This window comes from Otolemur garnettii, unplaced genomic scaffold (genome assembly GCF_000181295.1).
Source record: "Otolemur garnettii isolate 467f Iridium unplaced genomic scaffold, OtoGar3 scaffold00056, whole genome shotgun sequence".
NCBI lineage: Eukaryota > Metazoa > Chordata > Mammalia > Primates > Galagidae > Otolemur > Otolemur garnettii.
Genome location: NW_003852451.1, coordinates 8416778 through 8434775, shown reverse-complemented (window position 1 = coordinate 8434775; position 17998 = coordinate 8416778). Strand labels below are relative to the sequence as shown.

The following is a 17998-nucleotide window of genomic DNA, read 5'->3' as shown; positions in this document are numbered from 1 at the left end:
AAATGACATTTGTCTAATGCCTGTCTTCTGTTTCAAAACTTGATTTTTTTTCCTAAACATGACTTGTTGACATTGCTGATAGAAACCACGTTTGTGTGTTTCCTGTGAAAAAAGAGATTTAGACAAGTTAAAGACACTGAGTCAAAGATTTCACATTAGTTGTGCACTTACAATTGTGGTTTACCAGTTAGCCACTAAAACTAGTGGGGAAAGCCTTTTGTTTTTTGATCGATAATATTTTCTTCTCTGTTCTGAATTAAAAGTAGCATATTTTGGTTCTCCCAACATAGCTTGGCTGTTTCACTTAGTATATGGGCTCTGTTTTCTATGGGAAGGGGATAGATGAAAATTATATATATTATGGAATCATAATATCCTTTTTATTTATGTCCCAAATGAGAGTAATAATTATTAATATTCTTTGAAGTCTTGTGTTACCAAAGATATAGTAAAAAAAAGTGAAATAGTTTTTGAAAAAGAAGTTTGTTTTGTGCCTGTGAAAGGGAATACTTTCCTAACAGTGCATCATTCTTCTTGGTGAAATTTAAATTTATTCTGCCACGGCAAGCCCTGCCTTCAAAACCTTTTCCAGACTTGGTAAGCTTTCTATTTTATTAAAGGCTCTTGCTCACACTCTCACATCGTCACCTCACTCAGTTCAGCTGAAACCATGGCCTTCTAGGGAAGGTCGCCTCAGGAACAGTTTAAACGGGCTGGCAGTGGCATGGTGGCCACGGGCTGGCTGTGGTCAGCACTCTGGGCCATAATGTAGGCTGCAATCCAGGGTACAGGCAGAGGGAGAGATGCCAGACAGGGTTGCCATTCCTCAAAATGATGAGCAGGTCATGTTTTCACAGGGTTTTCTGCAACATTGCCCCCATGTCCACAGGTCAGACCAAAGCATGTTCCAATTCCAGGTAGAAGTTGTGTGATTTATGGATTTAGATGATGCAAATCATGTGCTATTTTATTAATGCAGGTATTTAAGAATCAACAGTAATAAGCCTTTCTTTTTGTTGAAAGAAGCCCCTGGGTTTGTGCCCAAGCTTAAAGCATAGCTTGGTCTGTTACCCTCCTCTGAAATCCCTTTTAGCTCTCTTTGGTGGAGACGGAATTAGATTTGGGGGGTCTCTTTCTCAGATTCAAATTTACACTTACTGGCTTTTAGAAATTAACAAAAACGCTCCTTTAAAAACAAAAGTGTTGAGTCTGGCTGATCCTGCTGGCACGCCACTACCCCTATGAACAGGGCTTCTGTAACTGTGATAGCCAAGTCAGCTAATAAGAAACCCCTTATTCCTTCTCCCTTTTAAAATGATATAAAAGTGTTAACAAGGGGATGAAACTGTTACCTTGAACAGAATTCCCCAAAGCCTGTCTAGTTTTTGCCCTGTCTGCAATGACGACTTTGTGTTTCATTTCAAAGGTGTTCTCAGGCTCCCCAATCTTAGGGAGGTACATTTGTGTTATGTTCGGGGCCACAGAATGCACACGACATGCTGTGTAACATGACATCATACATGGCAGAGGCACCTGAGTTAATTTGACGTCCTGTCTAGCAACCATGAGTATTTAGAATTTGACTTTTACAAATGCTGACAGATCCTAAGCGCTAGTAGGTTGCAAAACCTTCTGCAGCCTATATTGTCATAATGAAAATATTAATGTTGTTTTTAACAACAGCCTGTAACACTCTAACTAGACTTCAAATATTTAAACAATATCCCAGTGCTCAAAGCAGCATTAGGCACAATAGGCAAAAGGTGGAAACAAGCCGACGTCCACCGATAGACAACTGAAGAGACAAAATTATGGTCTGTACACGCAATAGAATATTGTTCTGACATAAGAAAGAATGAAATTCTGACACCTGCTACCACGTGGAGGAACCGTGAAGACATTACGCTAACGGAAATAAATCAGTCACAGGAAGACAAATGTATGATCCCATTCATCTGAGGTAACTAGAATAGGTAAAGTTAAAAAAACAGAAAACAGAATGGAGTTGACCAGAGATGAGGGGGAGGAAGCCATGGGGAGTTACGTTTAACGGGTTTGAAGTTTCAGTTTGGGGAGATGAAGAAAAAGTTCTGAAGGCAGTTGGTGGTGAGGCCGCATAATAATGTGAATGTACCTGAGGCCACTGATGTGTACAGTTACAAATGGTTAATGCGGTACATCTTGTTCCATATACTTGACCACAATAAAAAATTCCTGAAAAATGTTCAAATAAAGCCACTGTCGGAAGTTCTTCGTCTTACTTTTTAGCAAAGTTAGCTTTGGCTTCTCTCATGAAATTTTGTTCCTCTACGCTAATTAACAAAACATAAAGGATTGAAACTCTCAATCTCTTGAGGCTGCACTCATATGTAATTTACGTCAGTTAATACAAGAACTGGGGATTAAGTGATAAGTAATGTGCAAAACTGCTTTTGTATATTTGGTGACTTTATGATGTAAGCAAATTGGCTTATTCTCATATCACTGACACCATTAATCATGCAGATGCCATTAAAAATCACCCAGAATTTCCCTTTAGAATTAGACTTGAGGAACTCCTCTCTTTGAGATGGTGGGTTGCCTGTGAGACAGAGGCTTCTTTTTTCATTTTGTTAAAATATATATTTGCTAACAAGGTTTTGGGAAGTATGCTGCTAGAGTCCTTTAAAATATATAATAAAGTCGGCTCAGCGCCTGTGGCTCAAGCGGCTAAGGCGCCAGCCACATACACCCAAGGTGGCGGGTTCGAATCCAGCCCGGACCCGCCAAACAACAATGATGGCTGCAACCAAAAAATAGCCAGGCGTTGTGGCGGGCGCCTGTAGTCCCAGCTACTTGGGAGGCTGAGGCAGGAGACTCGCTTGAGCCCAGGAGTTGGAGGTTGCTGTGAGTGTGATGCCATGGCACTCTACCCAGGGGGATAGCTTGAGGCTCCGTCTCAAAAAAAAAAAAAAAAAAAGATTTCTGAGATTTTTTTAGGTTCAAGAGACTGGGATGTGGTTCTGGGAAGAAAAATTCTAGGTGAAAATTGCCAATGAGGGTTGGTCTTAATGAAGTTTGCAGTGATTACGGGATAGTGGGGTTCATTTCCAGCAATTCTGGGAATAACAGGAGATACAGGTGGTTTGGGAAGGTGAGAGACAGGCTTAAGATCCGATGTGGCATGGTCGTGGTCAAAGCCACAGGAGTATGTGGGCTGAAGGAGGCGACGATTCTATTCAGAGAAAGATGGTCTCCGGCATGTGTGGAGCTAGGCCAGGGCAGAGGGCAGGCTGGACAGAGGCAGTCAGAGATTGAGGAGACTTCATTCTGTAACTCTTTGAACTGTAGAATCCCTGAGTGATGAGAGCCATCATGTTACCTGGTGAATTAATAGAGAAAAGCAGTTGGATTTAGCAGGAAGATGCTTGGAAACTTTTAAAAAGAGTGTGGAAAAGAATAGAAAAGTAATGTCTGGGGGCGGTGCCTGTGGCTCAGTGGGTAGGCCGCTGGCCCCATATACCAAGGGTGGTGGGTTCAAACCCGGCTCCAACCAAACTGCAACAAAAAATAGCCAGGTGTTGTGGCGGGCACCTGTAGTCCCAGCTACTCAGAAGGCTGAGGCAAGAGAATCGCCTAAGCCCAGGAGTTGGAGATTGCTGTGAGTTGTGACGCCAAGGCACTCTAAACTGAGACTCTGTCTCTAAAAAAAAAATTTTTTTTTTAAAAAGAAAAGTAATCTTGGATGTATCATGGTTTGACAGAGAAAGGAAGGGCAGGACTTTTGTGGCACTGGTGTTTGTGCAATAAGATAGAGCATGTCATTTTTGAAGCAAAGGTGGGGCCAGATAACTGCCAAGAGTTATAAACATGCATTGGCTGCAGAACACCTGTCACTAGCATGTGGTTCTGGAGATCACGATCAAGCTCAGCAGTGCCTGTGACCCTTCAAGACAGTGTAACATCCAGTATAGTCCTTGGTTTGATCCCAGTGTTTGCACCAAAAAGGTTTTAGAAATAATTTATTCATTTACCTAATCATTTAGAAACCTCCAAATTCTCATAATTGTTAGTTTTTATGCTATATAAAGTGTCTCCTTCCATGATTATTCTGTTACCTGCATTGTTTCCATAATTATATCTATAACGTTTATTAAACCAGCTCTCTTCTTCATAACTGATTTGAGTACTCATTGCCAATCTTTTGGGACCAGCACTTCCCAATTTGCAAGTTCTTTTTTTTTTCTTTCTTTTTGAGACAGAGTCTTCAGTTTGTCACCCTCGGTTGGGTGCTGTGGCGTCACAGCTCACAGCAACCTCAAACTCTTGAGCTTAAGCTATTCTCTTGCCTCAGCCTCCCAAGTACCTGGGACTACAGGGGCCCGCCACAATGCCCAGCTATTGTTTTAGAGATGAGGTCTCAGTCTGGCTCAGGCTGGTCTCCAAATCATGAGCTCAGGCAATCCACCTGCCTCCTCCCAGAGTGCTAAGATTATAGGCATGAGCCACCTCGCTGGGCCCCAATTTGCAAGTTCTTTATTTTTATTCATGTTTTCAATTAACTGAAGTGCCTCCTTAGGAAGTTTTTTCCCCAGAAGTGTGTGCAGGTGGTGTATTTTCCAAGCCATTACGTATTTAAGGGTGCTTTTCAGTGACTTTCCCGAATGACTTCATTAGGTTTTTAAATCCTGGTTTGTAACCTGTTAATCAATAAATTCCAGGGCAAAGCAAGGTGGCCCATGTCTGTAATCCTAGCACTTTGTGGGGCTGAAGTGGGAGGATTGCTTGAGCCTGAGCAAGAGTGAGACCCTGTCTCTAAAATAGAAAAACTAGCCAGGCCTTGTGGTGGGTGTCTATAGTCCCAGCTGCTCAGAAGGCTGAGGCAGGAGAATCACTTGAGCCCAGGAGTTTGAGCTACAATGATGTCACTGCACTTAACCCAGCACAATAGAGCAAGACCCTATTTAAAAAAAATTTTTTTTCAGAAATACAACCATGTTGCCTTTTGGAATTTAATATTACAGAGATGTAGGAGGCTTGTTTTATTTTTATTGTATGTGTCATCTGGCTTCCATATACTAGAAATGCCTCGTTTTTTCCTGCATTCTGGTAATTAAGACAATTTCTGAGTCTGGGAATGAGCGTCCCCACATTGATTTTTTTTTTTTTTTTTTTTTGAGACAGAGCCTCAAGCTGTCCCCCTGGGTAGAGTGCTGTGGCGTTACAGCTCACAGCAACCTCCGACTCCTGGGCTCAAGCGAGTCTCCTGCCTCCGCCTCCCAAGTAGCTGGGACCACAGGCGCCCGCCACAACGCCCGGCTATTTTTTGGTTGCAGCCGTCATTGTTGTTTGGCGGGTCCGGGCTGGGGATTCGAACCCGCCACCTTAGGTGTACGTGGCTGGCGCCTTAGCCGGTTGAGCTATAGGCACCGAGCCAACATTAATGTCTTTTTCCTTCGCTTTAATGCTCTGGGAAGCGTCTCTACTCAGTCCGCCTCACTGAGGCAACTTTCCAAACTCTCCGACTCTGCTTTTCACCAGCAGCGAGACAAAGTCCCTTCGGCCCTGGCGTTGCCAGTTTCCTAGCCCCACTGCCTCTTCACTTCGGTCTGCTTTTCCCTTCTATCTGGCTGTTTTTTTGAGGAGGGGGGTGTTAGATGTTTTTGAAGACCACCCTCTTCCTGAAAGCCCTCCGTTCGCACAGCGATGCTGGTCGGCTGCCCTGCACGCCCAGGCTCTGTGGACCCTGCAGTGGCGTTTTGTCAGGAGGTCTTTGTGGTCTCCTAAGACAGCAGGGGCTGCCTGGCTTTGTCCTCCTCGGGTCTGGGGGTCGGGGGGCCAGGTCAGTGACAGCATCTGACCCAGCTTTTATTGTTGGGGCCTTAAACAAGGACAGCTCTGCCAGGCTGCAGTAGAATTTTCTCTTCCTTTACTTGACTACTTATCTGATGTAACAAACCAAGAGTCACAAACTTGAGCCCAGCAGACTGCAGACAGCCCCCGGGACCTGCATTTTGGCCGGTGCAGTGTTTAACATTTATGCCTTAAAATGGGGCCTGTGTTCTCTCCGTCACCACAGTGCCCCATCTCCCTGACGTCTCCCACCCAGGCCTCTTCCCTCATTTAGCTTCTGCTTGCTGCCCGGGTTTGTGACCACAGCCGGGCTCGGTTAGAGGACTTGGTGCACATTTGACTTCTGTGCACTACCCCAGGGCTCTACCATTAATTCTTGGGGTGGCCCTGAGAGGTGGAAATATGCATTCCTCCACCAACACACATGTCTTCACCTGGGCTGCTGTGTGCTGAACCTGACTGAGAGGTCCCTGCCTACTCCCCAAGGTCAAGCCAGGGAGAATAACATTTTGCTTCATGTTTTGCAAGAAGCGTTGGTGGCAGCCTGATAAGATCATTTTCTTATCTTCATCTTGACTCTGACTCTTCTCATAGTTGCCCAGGATTTAATCACAATGATCAGTCTATTTTTCCTCCAAGAATGTTGAAATCAGATCAACTGAACTGTTGGAAAAAAACTATTTTGCTTTGTAATTAAAAACCATTTTAGATTCAAGACTAATTAAAGTTAAAAAATGGAACTGTATGCATGCACAGTACTATATTAGCTAGGAGTTGCTAAGCAGTTGGACAAGCTACCACAAAGAAATTAGGTGGATCTCAGTTTTGCAAAATTCTGCTTTCTTGGGGCTTCCTGCAGCTCGTGTGTCTGATGGGCTGTCTTGAGTCTTCTGTGCAGCCACTGTTCTAGCAGAAGAGCAGATTGGCCCAGGAATGTGCTGCTTTAGGCATCTGAGAAATCCTGGCCGTGTAGACCAGTTTTCCTCCTCTTGTCAGTTGAATAGTGAAAATCCATGAAGCAACTTGAGGCACCTTTTCTTGGTGCATGAAACATTGATGCAATAGCTTAACCACCTGCAGATGCAAGTAATTGGTATATAAAATGCATTCCAACGTGCCTATCTGGCTCACGGTTGGTGATAGTAAGAAGATCATGATATCTTCTGTTAGGGTCCTCTATTCATCTTACTATTGGACATTTCTGTGCTAGACTTTGCAAAGAGATTTTCTCTTTTGCTAATGAAATGACAGCATGAGCAGAGTTCAGGGCATAGAAATGGATGCTGAAAGCCTCAGAAGTGTAAGAGCTATTTATGTACCAGGTTCCTGGTAGCCCTAAATCCGGTGATCCTCATGCAGGTGTTGTCGAAACCACCAGGGGGTTTAGGTACAGTTGCTCACTGTGCAGGGATCCAGTTATTGAGACAATGAGGATTGCCAGGTAGGAAAGTAATTTTCAATGTGATGGATATCTCATTGGGAGAATGGGAGAAGCTGCCTTAAATCTATCTCTCCAACTAATAGAGACCATGGGCTTTTAAAGGAATGGCCATGTGCCTTGGGGAAGGTCCCCATGTAACCAGCAAGGCGTGTGTGCATTGTAAGCAGCTTTGCAATGTCTGTTTCCCAACTCTGCTTCTATCCAGAAAGAGCTCCTCATCGGAACCTGACAGGGGCTGATCAGTCGAATTCTGCAGACTAGAGTATACTTGGTCGATAATCAGAATGTAATCCCAGAATGGGGGACAGAGTCTGCAGGCAGCAAGGTGGCTGGACTTAGGGTGGATGGCAGCTTCAGAGTCACATTAGGACCGTCTAACAAAATAGCCAGGTATTTATTCATCAGGCCACTTAGCGGTAACCAAAAGCCTCTCTTTGGTTGCAGTAGGGTTGATCCATATGTGTGGAGTGAACCATCACTAGTTACCCAATGGTGAAATTTTCATTTCCTGTAAAATATCATAAGTAGCCACACTACTTGCAGACAAGCAGCCATCCTTTTGTTGCCACATCCAGTTGTTCAGAAGATAAGGTATGGTTGCTTATGATCACCCAAGGTTTGCATCAATACCTTGAGTCTTAATTTTTGCCTTTACTGAATGAACAAATCAAAAGGCTTATTTATATAAGTCCAGAGGATCCAACGTGGGCGCAGTCATCAATTTTTTTTTTCTTGAGACAGAGTCTCACTATGTTGCCCTTGGTAGAGTGCTGTGGCATCATAGCTCACAGCAACCTCAAACTCTTGAGCTTAAGTGATTCTCTTGCTTCAGCATCCCAAGTAGCTGGGACTACAGGTGCCCGCCACAACACTCAGCTATTTTTTTTTTATTGTAGTTGTCATCATTGCCTGGCTGGCCCAGGCTGGGCTTGAACCCGCCAGCCCCAGTGTATGTGGCTGGTGCCGTAACCACTGTGCTATGGGTGCCGAGCCCAGTCATCAATTTTTAATAGCTAAGAAGCCATGTGCATTACCTAGTCTAAGTAAATAGTTCTTTATTTTCCTCTTTTAAGGCTTCTGAGAGGGGTTTCACTATTAGGCTGAAATTAGAAATCTAAATACAGCAAAACCCAGCCATGTCCAAAAATCCTTGTGAAGGTGTGTGGATGGTATGGACTGCGATTCAGTTTCTACCCTCTCTTCAATCTGGAAGGAGGTTCTATTTTTCAAGAGACAGTTCGAACTCCAAGTGTTTAATAGTGAGAGGTGAGGACTAAGCTTTTTTGAGAAGCTTTCAGTCCTTTGTTAGCCAGTACATTTAATACAGTTATTTAATCCATGTTGCCTTGATCCAGCTTCAGTCTCACTGGCTCTCGGGCTATCATCTACATACCGTAACACCATTCCCTCACCTAAAACTATTCTTCTCAAAATTCAAGCCAGAACTTTCTAAAAACTGTTGGGGGGCTTCCTTTCCTCCATCCCTCCCTTCCTTCCTTCCTCCCTTTTTCTTTCTTCTTTCTCTCTCTTTTTTTCTTCACTTTCTCTCTTTTTCTTTCTCTCTCTCTCTTTCTGTTTCCTTTCCCTGAAGGACAGTCCAGCAGTACAGGCGTTTGGCCTTAAACTTAAGTCATCCATTCAGAAGCAAACAGAGCTTGGGACCTGAGCAAGAGGAATGCAAGAGAAAGAATCTTTTAATCTGTTACTCAAAATCAGGCACATTTTCAGATATAGTGGCAAAGAGGCTGTAAAGATTGGGTACCAGAGGAAGAATATCCTCCACCCTTGGGTTTTTTGCCCTTAGATCTTGAACAAATAGATATTCCTGAGTTCTAGTTTTTTCTTTTTGACTGACACAATGGGAGTATAAAGAGGGATGTCCAGCCTCCCTTCTTGCAACCCAGGAACTTGTTTTGAGGGGTTTTTTGCTTGGGATACTCTTGTCAAGAGGGAGTCCATTCAGTCAGCAGGGAGGTACCTAGGATTTTATTTTAGTTTATATCCCCCTCCCACTTTGACCTGGATTTGTCAGAGGCAGAATTAATGGCCAAACTTTAATTTTGTCCCATCTTTGCCTGGGTGGTGTGGCTACCTGCCCTGGTTCTATCCTGTCCCTCCATGGGACCCTGTGGCCAAGGGATGTAAAGTCAAAAGACTTAAAGTCAATTAAATGTTCTAGGCCAGATGGGAATGGAGGTAGACAGGCAGTTATCAAACTTTAAAACCTTTTAAGCAACATAAGAGGAAAAAATACCAAAAGCAAGCTTATAAAATTAACTTCTCTATAAGCATCAGGCTACTGTTAAACTTAGAAATTCATTGTACAAAACATAATCATTTGTTAAACCATTTGAGCTAAGAGTTTAGAGATTCTTGTATCAGAACAAATGAACAAGTAGCATTCTAAACCAAAAGATTGTGAGTCCTGCTCAGATCTGAAGACGACAGGAAAACGGAAGCTTGAGGTCGCTAAACATCCACATTATCTAGATTTTGTGGACATTTGTTAAAGGGGCTAAAAGGCACAGAACACGTTACCAAACAGAATCACAAGTTATGGTAAAATAATAGCAATTTACTTAACCAAGAGTGATAATCAGAGTTTAAAGGCAATATTGGAAAGGCCTTCACTTTTTGAAGTTCCATTTTCCCAAGTCTTTAAAATCCTTATAAGAACAGCATAGAAATTATCTTGATAAAATATAAAATCTTTGTCTCTTAGGTCAGTTACCAAAGTAAAGAAAAACCTTTAGTGTGATTGTTTTTCTTATGGGAAACTCATTTAGACAACCGAGAAGTTCAACTTCATGAACAGAGTGCCGGAATTTATCAATCTTGAGAAGACTGTCCAGGGTCGCCAGTGAATGTTATAAAGGAAACAAGAAATTAGAAAACTAACACCTTGAGAAGGGAAATACACAAGTCTTAGTCACCTTGGGCAGGTTTTGAACCATGTTGAATAATTCAGACATACCAAGAAGTGAAGAAAAAAACGTTGCTTTTCAGACCTTTAGCATCAGATGTTAAGAGCAGATTCAGAACTAGAAAGGGAAAAATTATAGAAGCTGATGAAAATGCCGAAGGAGGGGTTATCATCTCAGGTCCTCTCCAAGGGAAGGAAAAGCTGAACTTCTGAGATACAGATCTGAGAAGTTTAAAAAGAATCAGATTATTGGCCGGGTACAGTGACTCGTGCCTTGAATGAACAGAATCTAGCACTCTGGGAGGCAGGGGCAAGTGAATTGCTTGAGCTCAGGAGTTTGAGACCAGCCTGAGCAAAAATTGAGACCTCTGGCTCAGCATCCATAGCACAGTGAGTAGGGTGCCGGCCACATGCACGAGGCTGGTGGGTTCGAGCCTGGCCCAGGCCTGCTAAACAACAGTGACAACTGCAACCAAAAAATAGCTGGATGTTGTGGTGGGCACCTGTAGTCCCGGCTACTTGGAAGGCTGAGACAGGAGTATTGATTAAGCCCAAGAGTTTGAGGTTGCTGTGAGCTATGATGATGCCACAGCACTCAACACTAGGGTGACAGAGTTAGACTCTATCTAAAATAATAATAATAAGAAGAAAAAGCAGATTATAGAAAACCCCTTGCAATTTCATTACATTTATATTTATTTCATTTACATTTACCTAAATTATTTTAGCAATTAACCATTTTGATAACCTGTGAATATTAGATATACAACTAATTAATTGTGCCCTCAACAAAGTTGCTTAATGCCTAAACAAATTGAATATCTAACCATATTTTCATAAACAAAATTGTGAAACATTGTGAAAATGTTTACCTTAAAGGTCTGAAACAAAGTTGCTTAAAAACAAATTTAATATCTAACCATATTTTCATAAACAAAATTGGGGGAAATAAGAAAAAAAAGAATTTTAAAGTATAGACCAAGAAACAATCACAAAGTATAGTTTTTAACTATTACTTTTAAACTTTGATCCTACTAAAATAACAAATGTAACTATTCTAGTAAGACTTGCTCTTCTGAACAATGTAACATCTTTAAATTCAATACATACAGCAGAAGTTTTAAAACACATCCTGCTTAAAGATGTTAACTAATTAGATCCTGCTAAAATATAAATATCTCCAGATAAAATTTATCAACATGACTCAGTGCCCGTAGCACAGTGGTTATGGCACCAGCCATATACACTGAAGCTGGCATGTTTGAACCTGGCCCCGGCCAGCTAAACAATAATGATGACAACCTCAACAAAAAATAGCTGGGCGTTAGCCCGGCATTGTGGTGGGCACTTGTAGTCCCAGCTACTTGAGAGGCTGAGGCAAGAGAATCGCTTAAGCCCAAGAGTTTGAGGTTGCTGTGAGCTGTGACACCACAGCACTCTACTGAGGGTGACAAAATGAGACTCTGTCTCAAAAAAAAAAAAGAAAAATTATCAACATGACATCACCTGACTTTAGACTGCATAAACCTCAAACATCAATCCTTAGCATCTCAAATAAGGGCATAAAGTCATTACTTTTTTTTTTTTTTTTTAATGTAAGGATCAAGATCAGGCTATTTCAAAAATAATCTAACTAGTCTCTGTTTTTCTACTTAAGTGCAAATTCAATTACATGTAATACTTCCAAAGAATAAGACTCTTCTCTCTTTGGGTTCTAAGAATAACCATTTCGTTCATTTTGACACAAATTACTGTACAGAAAGAAACCACTCAAGGATTCTTTAAAAAGTTTTCTAGGCAAAGGCCTCTGCTGTGGCAATGCAGGGCACACATCCCAGGCTAACTTGTAACCATACTCAGAGTTGAGAGAGAAACATGTTTTCTGTGCACTGTTCCACAGACAGGAAAGTCAGTGAGAGAAACTCCTTCTGCACCTCGGATTACAAGACCAAAGCCACAATATCTTTACAAAACTTTGACCATATGTTTCTGGAGTTTTGGTGTCACTGAGAGCTTGATTGATTCAAATTTACTGACACTTATTTTTGTTTAGACCTATCTACATTTTTACCTAAGAAACTTAAACACCTGGGGATTTTTGCCAAGAACTCAGGAGATTTGGCTGTTTTTATTAAACCAACAATGTTAAATTAGTCTTATTCAAAATTGCACAAACACAGATCTTTTTGGGGGGGCTGGGTTTTCAGTTTTATAATCTTTGTGTCAAACTTGGGCACCTTCAAATATGAAAATGACCAGTAGGCTGGAGGAGGTGGCTTGTGCCTATAATGCTAGCATTCTGGGAGGCCAAGGTGGTGGATTGCCTGAGCTCACAGATTCAAGACCAGCCTGAGCCAGAGCAAGACCTTGTCTCTAAAAATAGCTAGGTATTGTGGTGGGTGCCTGTAGTCTCAGCTACTTGTGAGGCTGAGGCAAGAGGATCTCTTGAGCCTAAAAGTTTGAGGTTGCTGGGAGCTGTGACACCACGGCATTCTACTAGAGGCAACAAGGTGAGACACTGTCTCAAAAAAAAAAAAAAAAAAGAAAATGACCAGTAAACCCAAGTGAAAATGTATACTGAAAATTCTGAGGACATTTTTGTTGGTATTTTATCAAACTTTTAAAAAAAAAACAGCTTGTTTGCCCAAAAATTACTAAATTCACATGAACTTGAAAAACATTTGGGTTTATTTAATTTACGAGAGCTCCTTTTAGTACAAGCCACTTTTGGTACCATGTAGATACAGGCACACACACAAAATACATCTAAACACATATCTGAGGGCTCTGCCCACGAGACCCTCCCAAGTTTCACCCAAGTCTGTATACATCGTGCTCCCTTTCCTCCTTCCCCCTCCAACAGCAAGCATCCCTGCAGCTTGGCCAGGGTGCCTCCATGGATGGAGATGTCTTCCAGTCTCCTAGACCTCAGGACGGAGGGGTCTTTTTACTTTTTAGACCTTAGAACCTGCCTCAAGAGAAACTTCTATCGGCAGTGCCTTCCAATCCCCCACCTCAGGCTGCACAGATAATGCAGCGAATTTAAAGTCGGCACAAAGAAGACAGAGACAAAGAGCTCAACGGGCTCCACATTCACACACCACACGCGGGTACAGATAAACAGTCAGTGTAAAGAGAAATCCAGGAAGTTTCAGGCACACGAACTGCAGTTTCGCCGAATAAGCCCCCTGTGTGCCAAATCAAAAAAGGTTAGCCCCCACTCTCACAAATGGTTGGGGTTTATCCAACCCAAAACAAATGCGAATTCCCTCCGAATTCCTCAAATTAAGAGGGGCATCCTCCACTGTGTGGTATTTTCAAATAGCACTCGCCCACCTGGACATGAATTTCAAAGTCCAGAAATCCCTTCTCGAGAGGCAGTCAGCAGCGTGATGGAGGCTGGTAGGAGCAGAACTGGCCAACACGGCCAGGCAGCTGCTTAGGCTGTTGGTCTCTTCCTGCTCTGCAGCCCCTGAGGCACGAGCAGCACCATCCCAGGTGAGCCCCCATAATTGTTGTCGAAACCACAAGGTGATTTCAACCTAGGTCCAGTTGCCTGTCACACGGAGATCCAATTACTGAGTCAGCGATGATTGCCAAGGAGGAAAGGGATTTTTTTCATACATCTTGTTGGAAGAACCTGCCTCAGATCCACCTCCTAGACTAATGGCGATTATGGGGTTTTAAAGGCAGGCCACGCACCTCGGGGCAGGTCCTGGTGTACCTTAGGAAGGGCTAGTGTGTTGGGACAGGATGTGAAGATGGCACATCTGGGCATCAGGACGTCTGCCCAGGGACCTTCAGAATCCCAGCTCCTTTGTCTTGCAGAAAATCCACCACTTCTGAGAAACAACTCAAAGGGTCAGGTAGCAAGAGACAGGATTGTATGGGTCACTGAAATTTGTTCAATGGGGCGCTGGTCACAAGGGGACTGCGTAGATGGTGGAAAGGTCAGGTGCAGGTCAGGTCTCCTGACTGTATCTTCGGCTCGATTCACCACTCTAGGCTTCCACCGTTCCAGATGTATTTATGGGTTGATTGAAAGAGTTTCAAAAAAAGCAGATCATATTCTCCTTATCATGGGGCAGTGCAGCTACAGACCAAGCTGTATCTGTTTGGGAAGGAGAGAAAATAGCAGCTGGCATCCAGAACAGCTTCTCCAGATGAGTGGTACTGGAGAATGTGTGGGACTGGACAGGGCCAGCCACAGTAAAAAAAAAAAAAAAAAAGCAGATCATGACTCCATCTGAGAAATTTTAAAGCATGAAATTATCATTGAGTCATAACATGTTCCGAGGAGTTTTCATAACCTCATGCTGATTTAATCTGGGAAGAAGTGTTAAATGCTGTCTTTGGTTGCTCTGAATTACGCTGCCCAGGCTTGGCCCTCATGTGGACAGAGTGCGGGTCTGCTTGTTTCTGTCATTGGCGGCAAGAGTAGCGGTGGTCTCCTCCTAAAACCCGGACAGGGAGTCCTTATGAAAGGTATGGAGGAATAATTGCTTATGAAGCAGCTGATTCTGCAGAAGGGGTGCTGGAGAGCCAGCCCAAACCTGAATTCAAAGAAAACATCCTCAAATGCAGCAAGCACTGGTGGGTTAGGCCCACGGTGTTTTCATCCTCCTATCCCATAATCACAGATAAGCCCTAGGGACCCTCAAGTGTGTGCCCACATCTCTATGTGCCAAATGAGTCCTGCTTCACCCTCGTGAGTAATCAGTTGGCATTCAATGAGGTGATTAGATGATTATATTAGATGATCAGCACTGGCTGCTTGGACTAATTTATCTGCTTCCCGCATAGGTTCTGAACAGGGCTGGAAGAGAGTACTTGTAATGCCTTGGTGCTGTCAGCTCCCTCTCATCCTCTCCTGAACTGTTCTGCCTATTCCATGGTGGTGTATGTCTCTACTTATCAATGCTCGCCTTTGTCTGCTGAGCTCAGTTGACTATAGAAAGGTCACAGACATGGATCCATATCCACAAGCATAATGGGCTGGCAGGCATGAGAGAGCAGATTAGCTGACAGGTGTCACCACCAGAAAAAAAAAAAATAATTCGGGACGTAAAATACATTTATGAGATGGAGGCCGTCTTGTGTATCGCCTCTGGATTTGCTCTCCTGCTCGGCCATCTAGTGGTCAGACCTCGTCCTGTTTATGAGGACTGAAGTACCTGCAGGATCTGGACTCTGCCACTGCACACATCACTCTAAACCTGGCCCTGGACTCTGCTTGCCTTCAAATGCTAGTGGAGAAAACTCCTGCTGAGAGGCTAAGATTGCCTTTAGGAGTTTTGTGTTCATTTTAGCACATGAGATATTTGGGTTTCTGATTTGAGGGAAGCAAACGTTTTTCTGTCTTTCTAGAGACATGTTGTACATTTTTGGCTCTGAATGGTAGTGACTGATGATCACAATTCTGTTATGAAATTCTTCAATGCTCTGTGTGTATTTCCCTTGTCCTAGTCACTAAGCGTTGGTGATGTAACGTCATTGACATGCTAATGGGAAATGATAGTTTCCAACCAGATGAAGGGGAGAAAATTGGTTGATGTCTTCTGGTGATTACTAGCACTCCATAGAGAAAGATAGGATATTTTAAAAGAACATATAGATTGGCATATACTTGTGGCTTTAACACATACACAAGCATTAACTGTAAAGTCCACTGGAGGCTGGGTGTGGTGGTTCATAGCTGTAATCCTAGCACTCTGGGTGGCTGAGGTGGGTGGATTGCCTGAGCTTAGGACTTGGAGAACAGCCTGAGCAAAGCAAGATATCATCTCTACAAAATAAAAAAACTAACTGTGTGTTGTGGCAGGCGTCTGTAGTCCTAGGTACTCAGAAGGCTGAGACAAGAGGATTGTTTGAGCCCAAGAGTTTGAGGTTGCTGTGAGCTGTGATGCCACAGGACTCTAACCATGGTGACTGAGTTACATAATAAATAAATTAATAGATAGATAAATAAAGCCCACTTGAGTTTATATGTAGCTTACAAGAACCTAATGGAAAACTTATTTCAGTAAATACTGTGATTTGTAGAAGAGAACTTGCCACAGTTTTAATTTCTTCTTAAACTTCCATAACCAATTCATTGATGACTTTTGTGGTGCATTACTTTAAGGGTATGAACAACTTATAATATTGTACGTTTGCCCTTTTACATCCTAAAAGGATACTCATAGTTCTGCCTTTCTGAAGTTCTATGAGGTTGAGTGCAGTTTTTCCAGAAAACCAAGATTAAAACACATTCTCCAATTTTCCCTTGGGGCCATTAGCATATTACGGGCACTTCATGCCGCCATACGTGCGATGAGGGTAACAGAAGATCTAGTCCTACCCAAGGGACCAGTGTCACACCAGCTGGCCAAGAAGAGGTCCTTTCCCCAGTTTTGCAAGAGATCCACTTAGATTTAGGTCCCCAAATCTCTATCGAAGCACACTAACCCCATATCCCAGACTCCAGGCCCTCCCAAGAACTTCTCGGGGGCCCCTGCTCTGTTGGCTGCTGGCGAGCGTGGTGAACACACACAACCCTTGACCTCAGGCTGATCTTCCTCCTCCACAAACACACAGTGTGCGGTTTTCTGCAGTGTGTCACTCATGCCATTGCTTCCACCACTAATGTGATAAATGGGTCATTGTGATGGCAATTCTGCTTCCCTCTGAGTACTCAGAAAATACTGAGTACTTGGAATGTTCTGGCACAAGCACATGCTAACAGGTCTAGGAGGCACGTGCGTGAGACGCGTGGGCTACCACATGCTCCAGAGGGAAGTGCTGCCAACCACGTAACCTCCATGGGGGAGCTGGAAGGTCAGGGGTTTGAGGCAGAAAATTGCACTGTGAGGACCCCTGCAAGGCACCCCTACCTGTCTCCTGAGAGCTGAATACAGTGCTCTTTACAGCCACTGTCTGAAGCTTCCTTTCTGCTTGTTTTTCAGAAATGTGAAAATAAAAACTGGACAATGGTTCTTTGAGGAACGAGCAAAGAAATTTCCAAATGAAGGTAAAGTAAAGTTTTTAGTTTTAAAATATTTGATGTTCAGGCTTTTGAATATAAAAAGTTTATGGAGGTGGGGCACAGTGGCTCAGGCCTGCAATCCTAGCACTCTGGGAGGCCGAGAGGTGCATCGCTTGAGCCCAGGAGTTGACCTGAACAAGAACAAGACCCTGTCTCTAGGAAAAACAGAAAAGTTAGCCAGGTGTTGTGGAGGGCACTGTAGTCCTAGCTACTGGGGAGATAGGAGGATCACTTGACCCCAGGAGTTTGAAGTTGCTGTGAGCTAGGGTGAGGCCATGGTACTCTAGCCAGGGTGACCAGGTGAGACTATCTCAAAAAACAAAGGCTGGACTCAGTAGCTCACGCCTGTAATCCTAACCCTCTGGGAGGCTGAGGTGGGTGGATTGCCTGAGCTTGTGGGTTCAAGACCAGTCTGAGCAAGAGTGAGACCCTGTCTCTAAAAAATAGCTGGGCATTGTGGTGGGTACCTGTAGTTCCAGCTACTTGGGAGGCTGAGGGAAGAGAATTGCTTGAGCCCAAGAGTTTGCAACTCTGGGCTCAAAAAACAAAAACTGAAAAAAGTGAAACTCTATCTCAAAAAACAAAACCAAAAAAAAAATAGTAGCCATACAGGCTTAGTCTGTAGGCCCTCTGGCTGGCTGGGCATAGTCTGTCGACCCCTCTAGCTGGCTGGGCATAGTCTGTAGACCCCTCTGGCTGGCTGGGCATAGTCTATAGACCCCTCTGGCTGGCTGGGCATAGTCTGTAGACCCCTCTGCTGGCTGGGCGTAGTCTGTAG

At 43.5% G+C, this 17998-nt stretch overlaps 1 protein-coding gene across 2 annotated transcripts in view; it reads left to right on the top strand.

Annotated features, from left to right (window-relative positions):
• The window catches only part of SYTL3 (synaptotagmin like 3), a 78443-nt gene that overhangs the window by 6264 nt on the left and 54181 nt on the right, over positions 1–17998 (top strand). For both annotated transcript variants that reach the window (XM_003792404.2, XM_003792403.2), the window contains exon 3: positions 17141–17205. In XM_003792404.2, coding sequence (XP_003792452.1) covers positions 17141–17205 — 65 coding nt within the window. The remainder of the gene's footprint in view (positions 1–17140; positions 17206–17998) is intronic.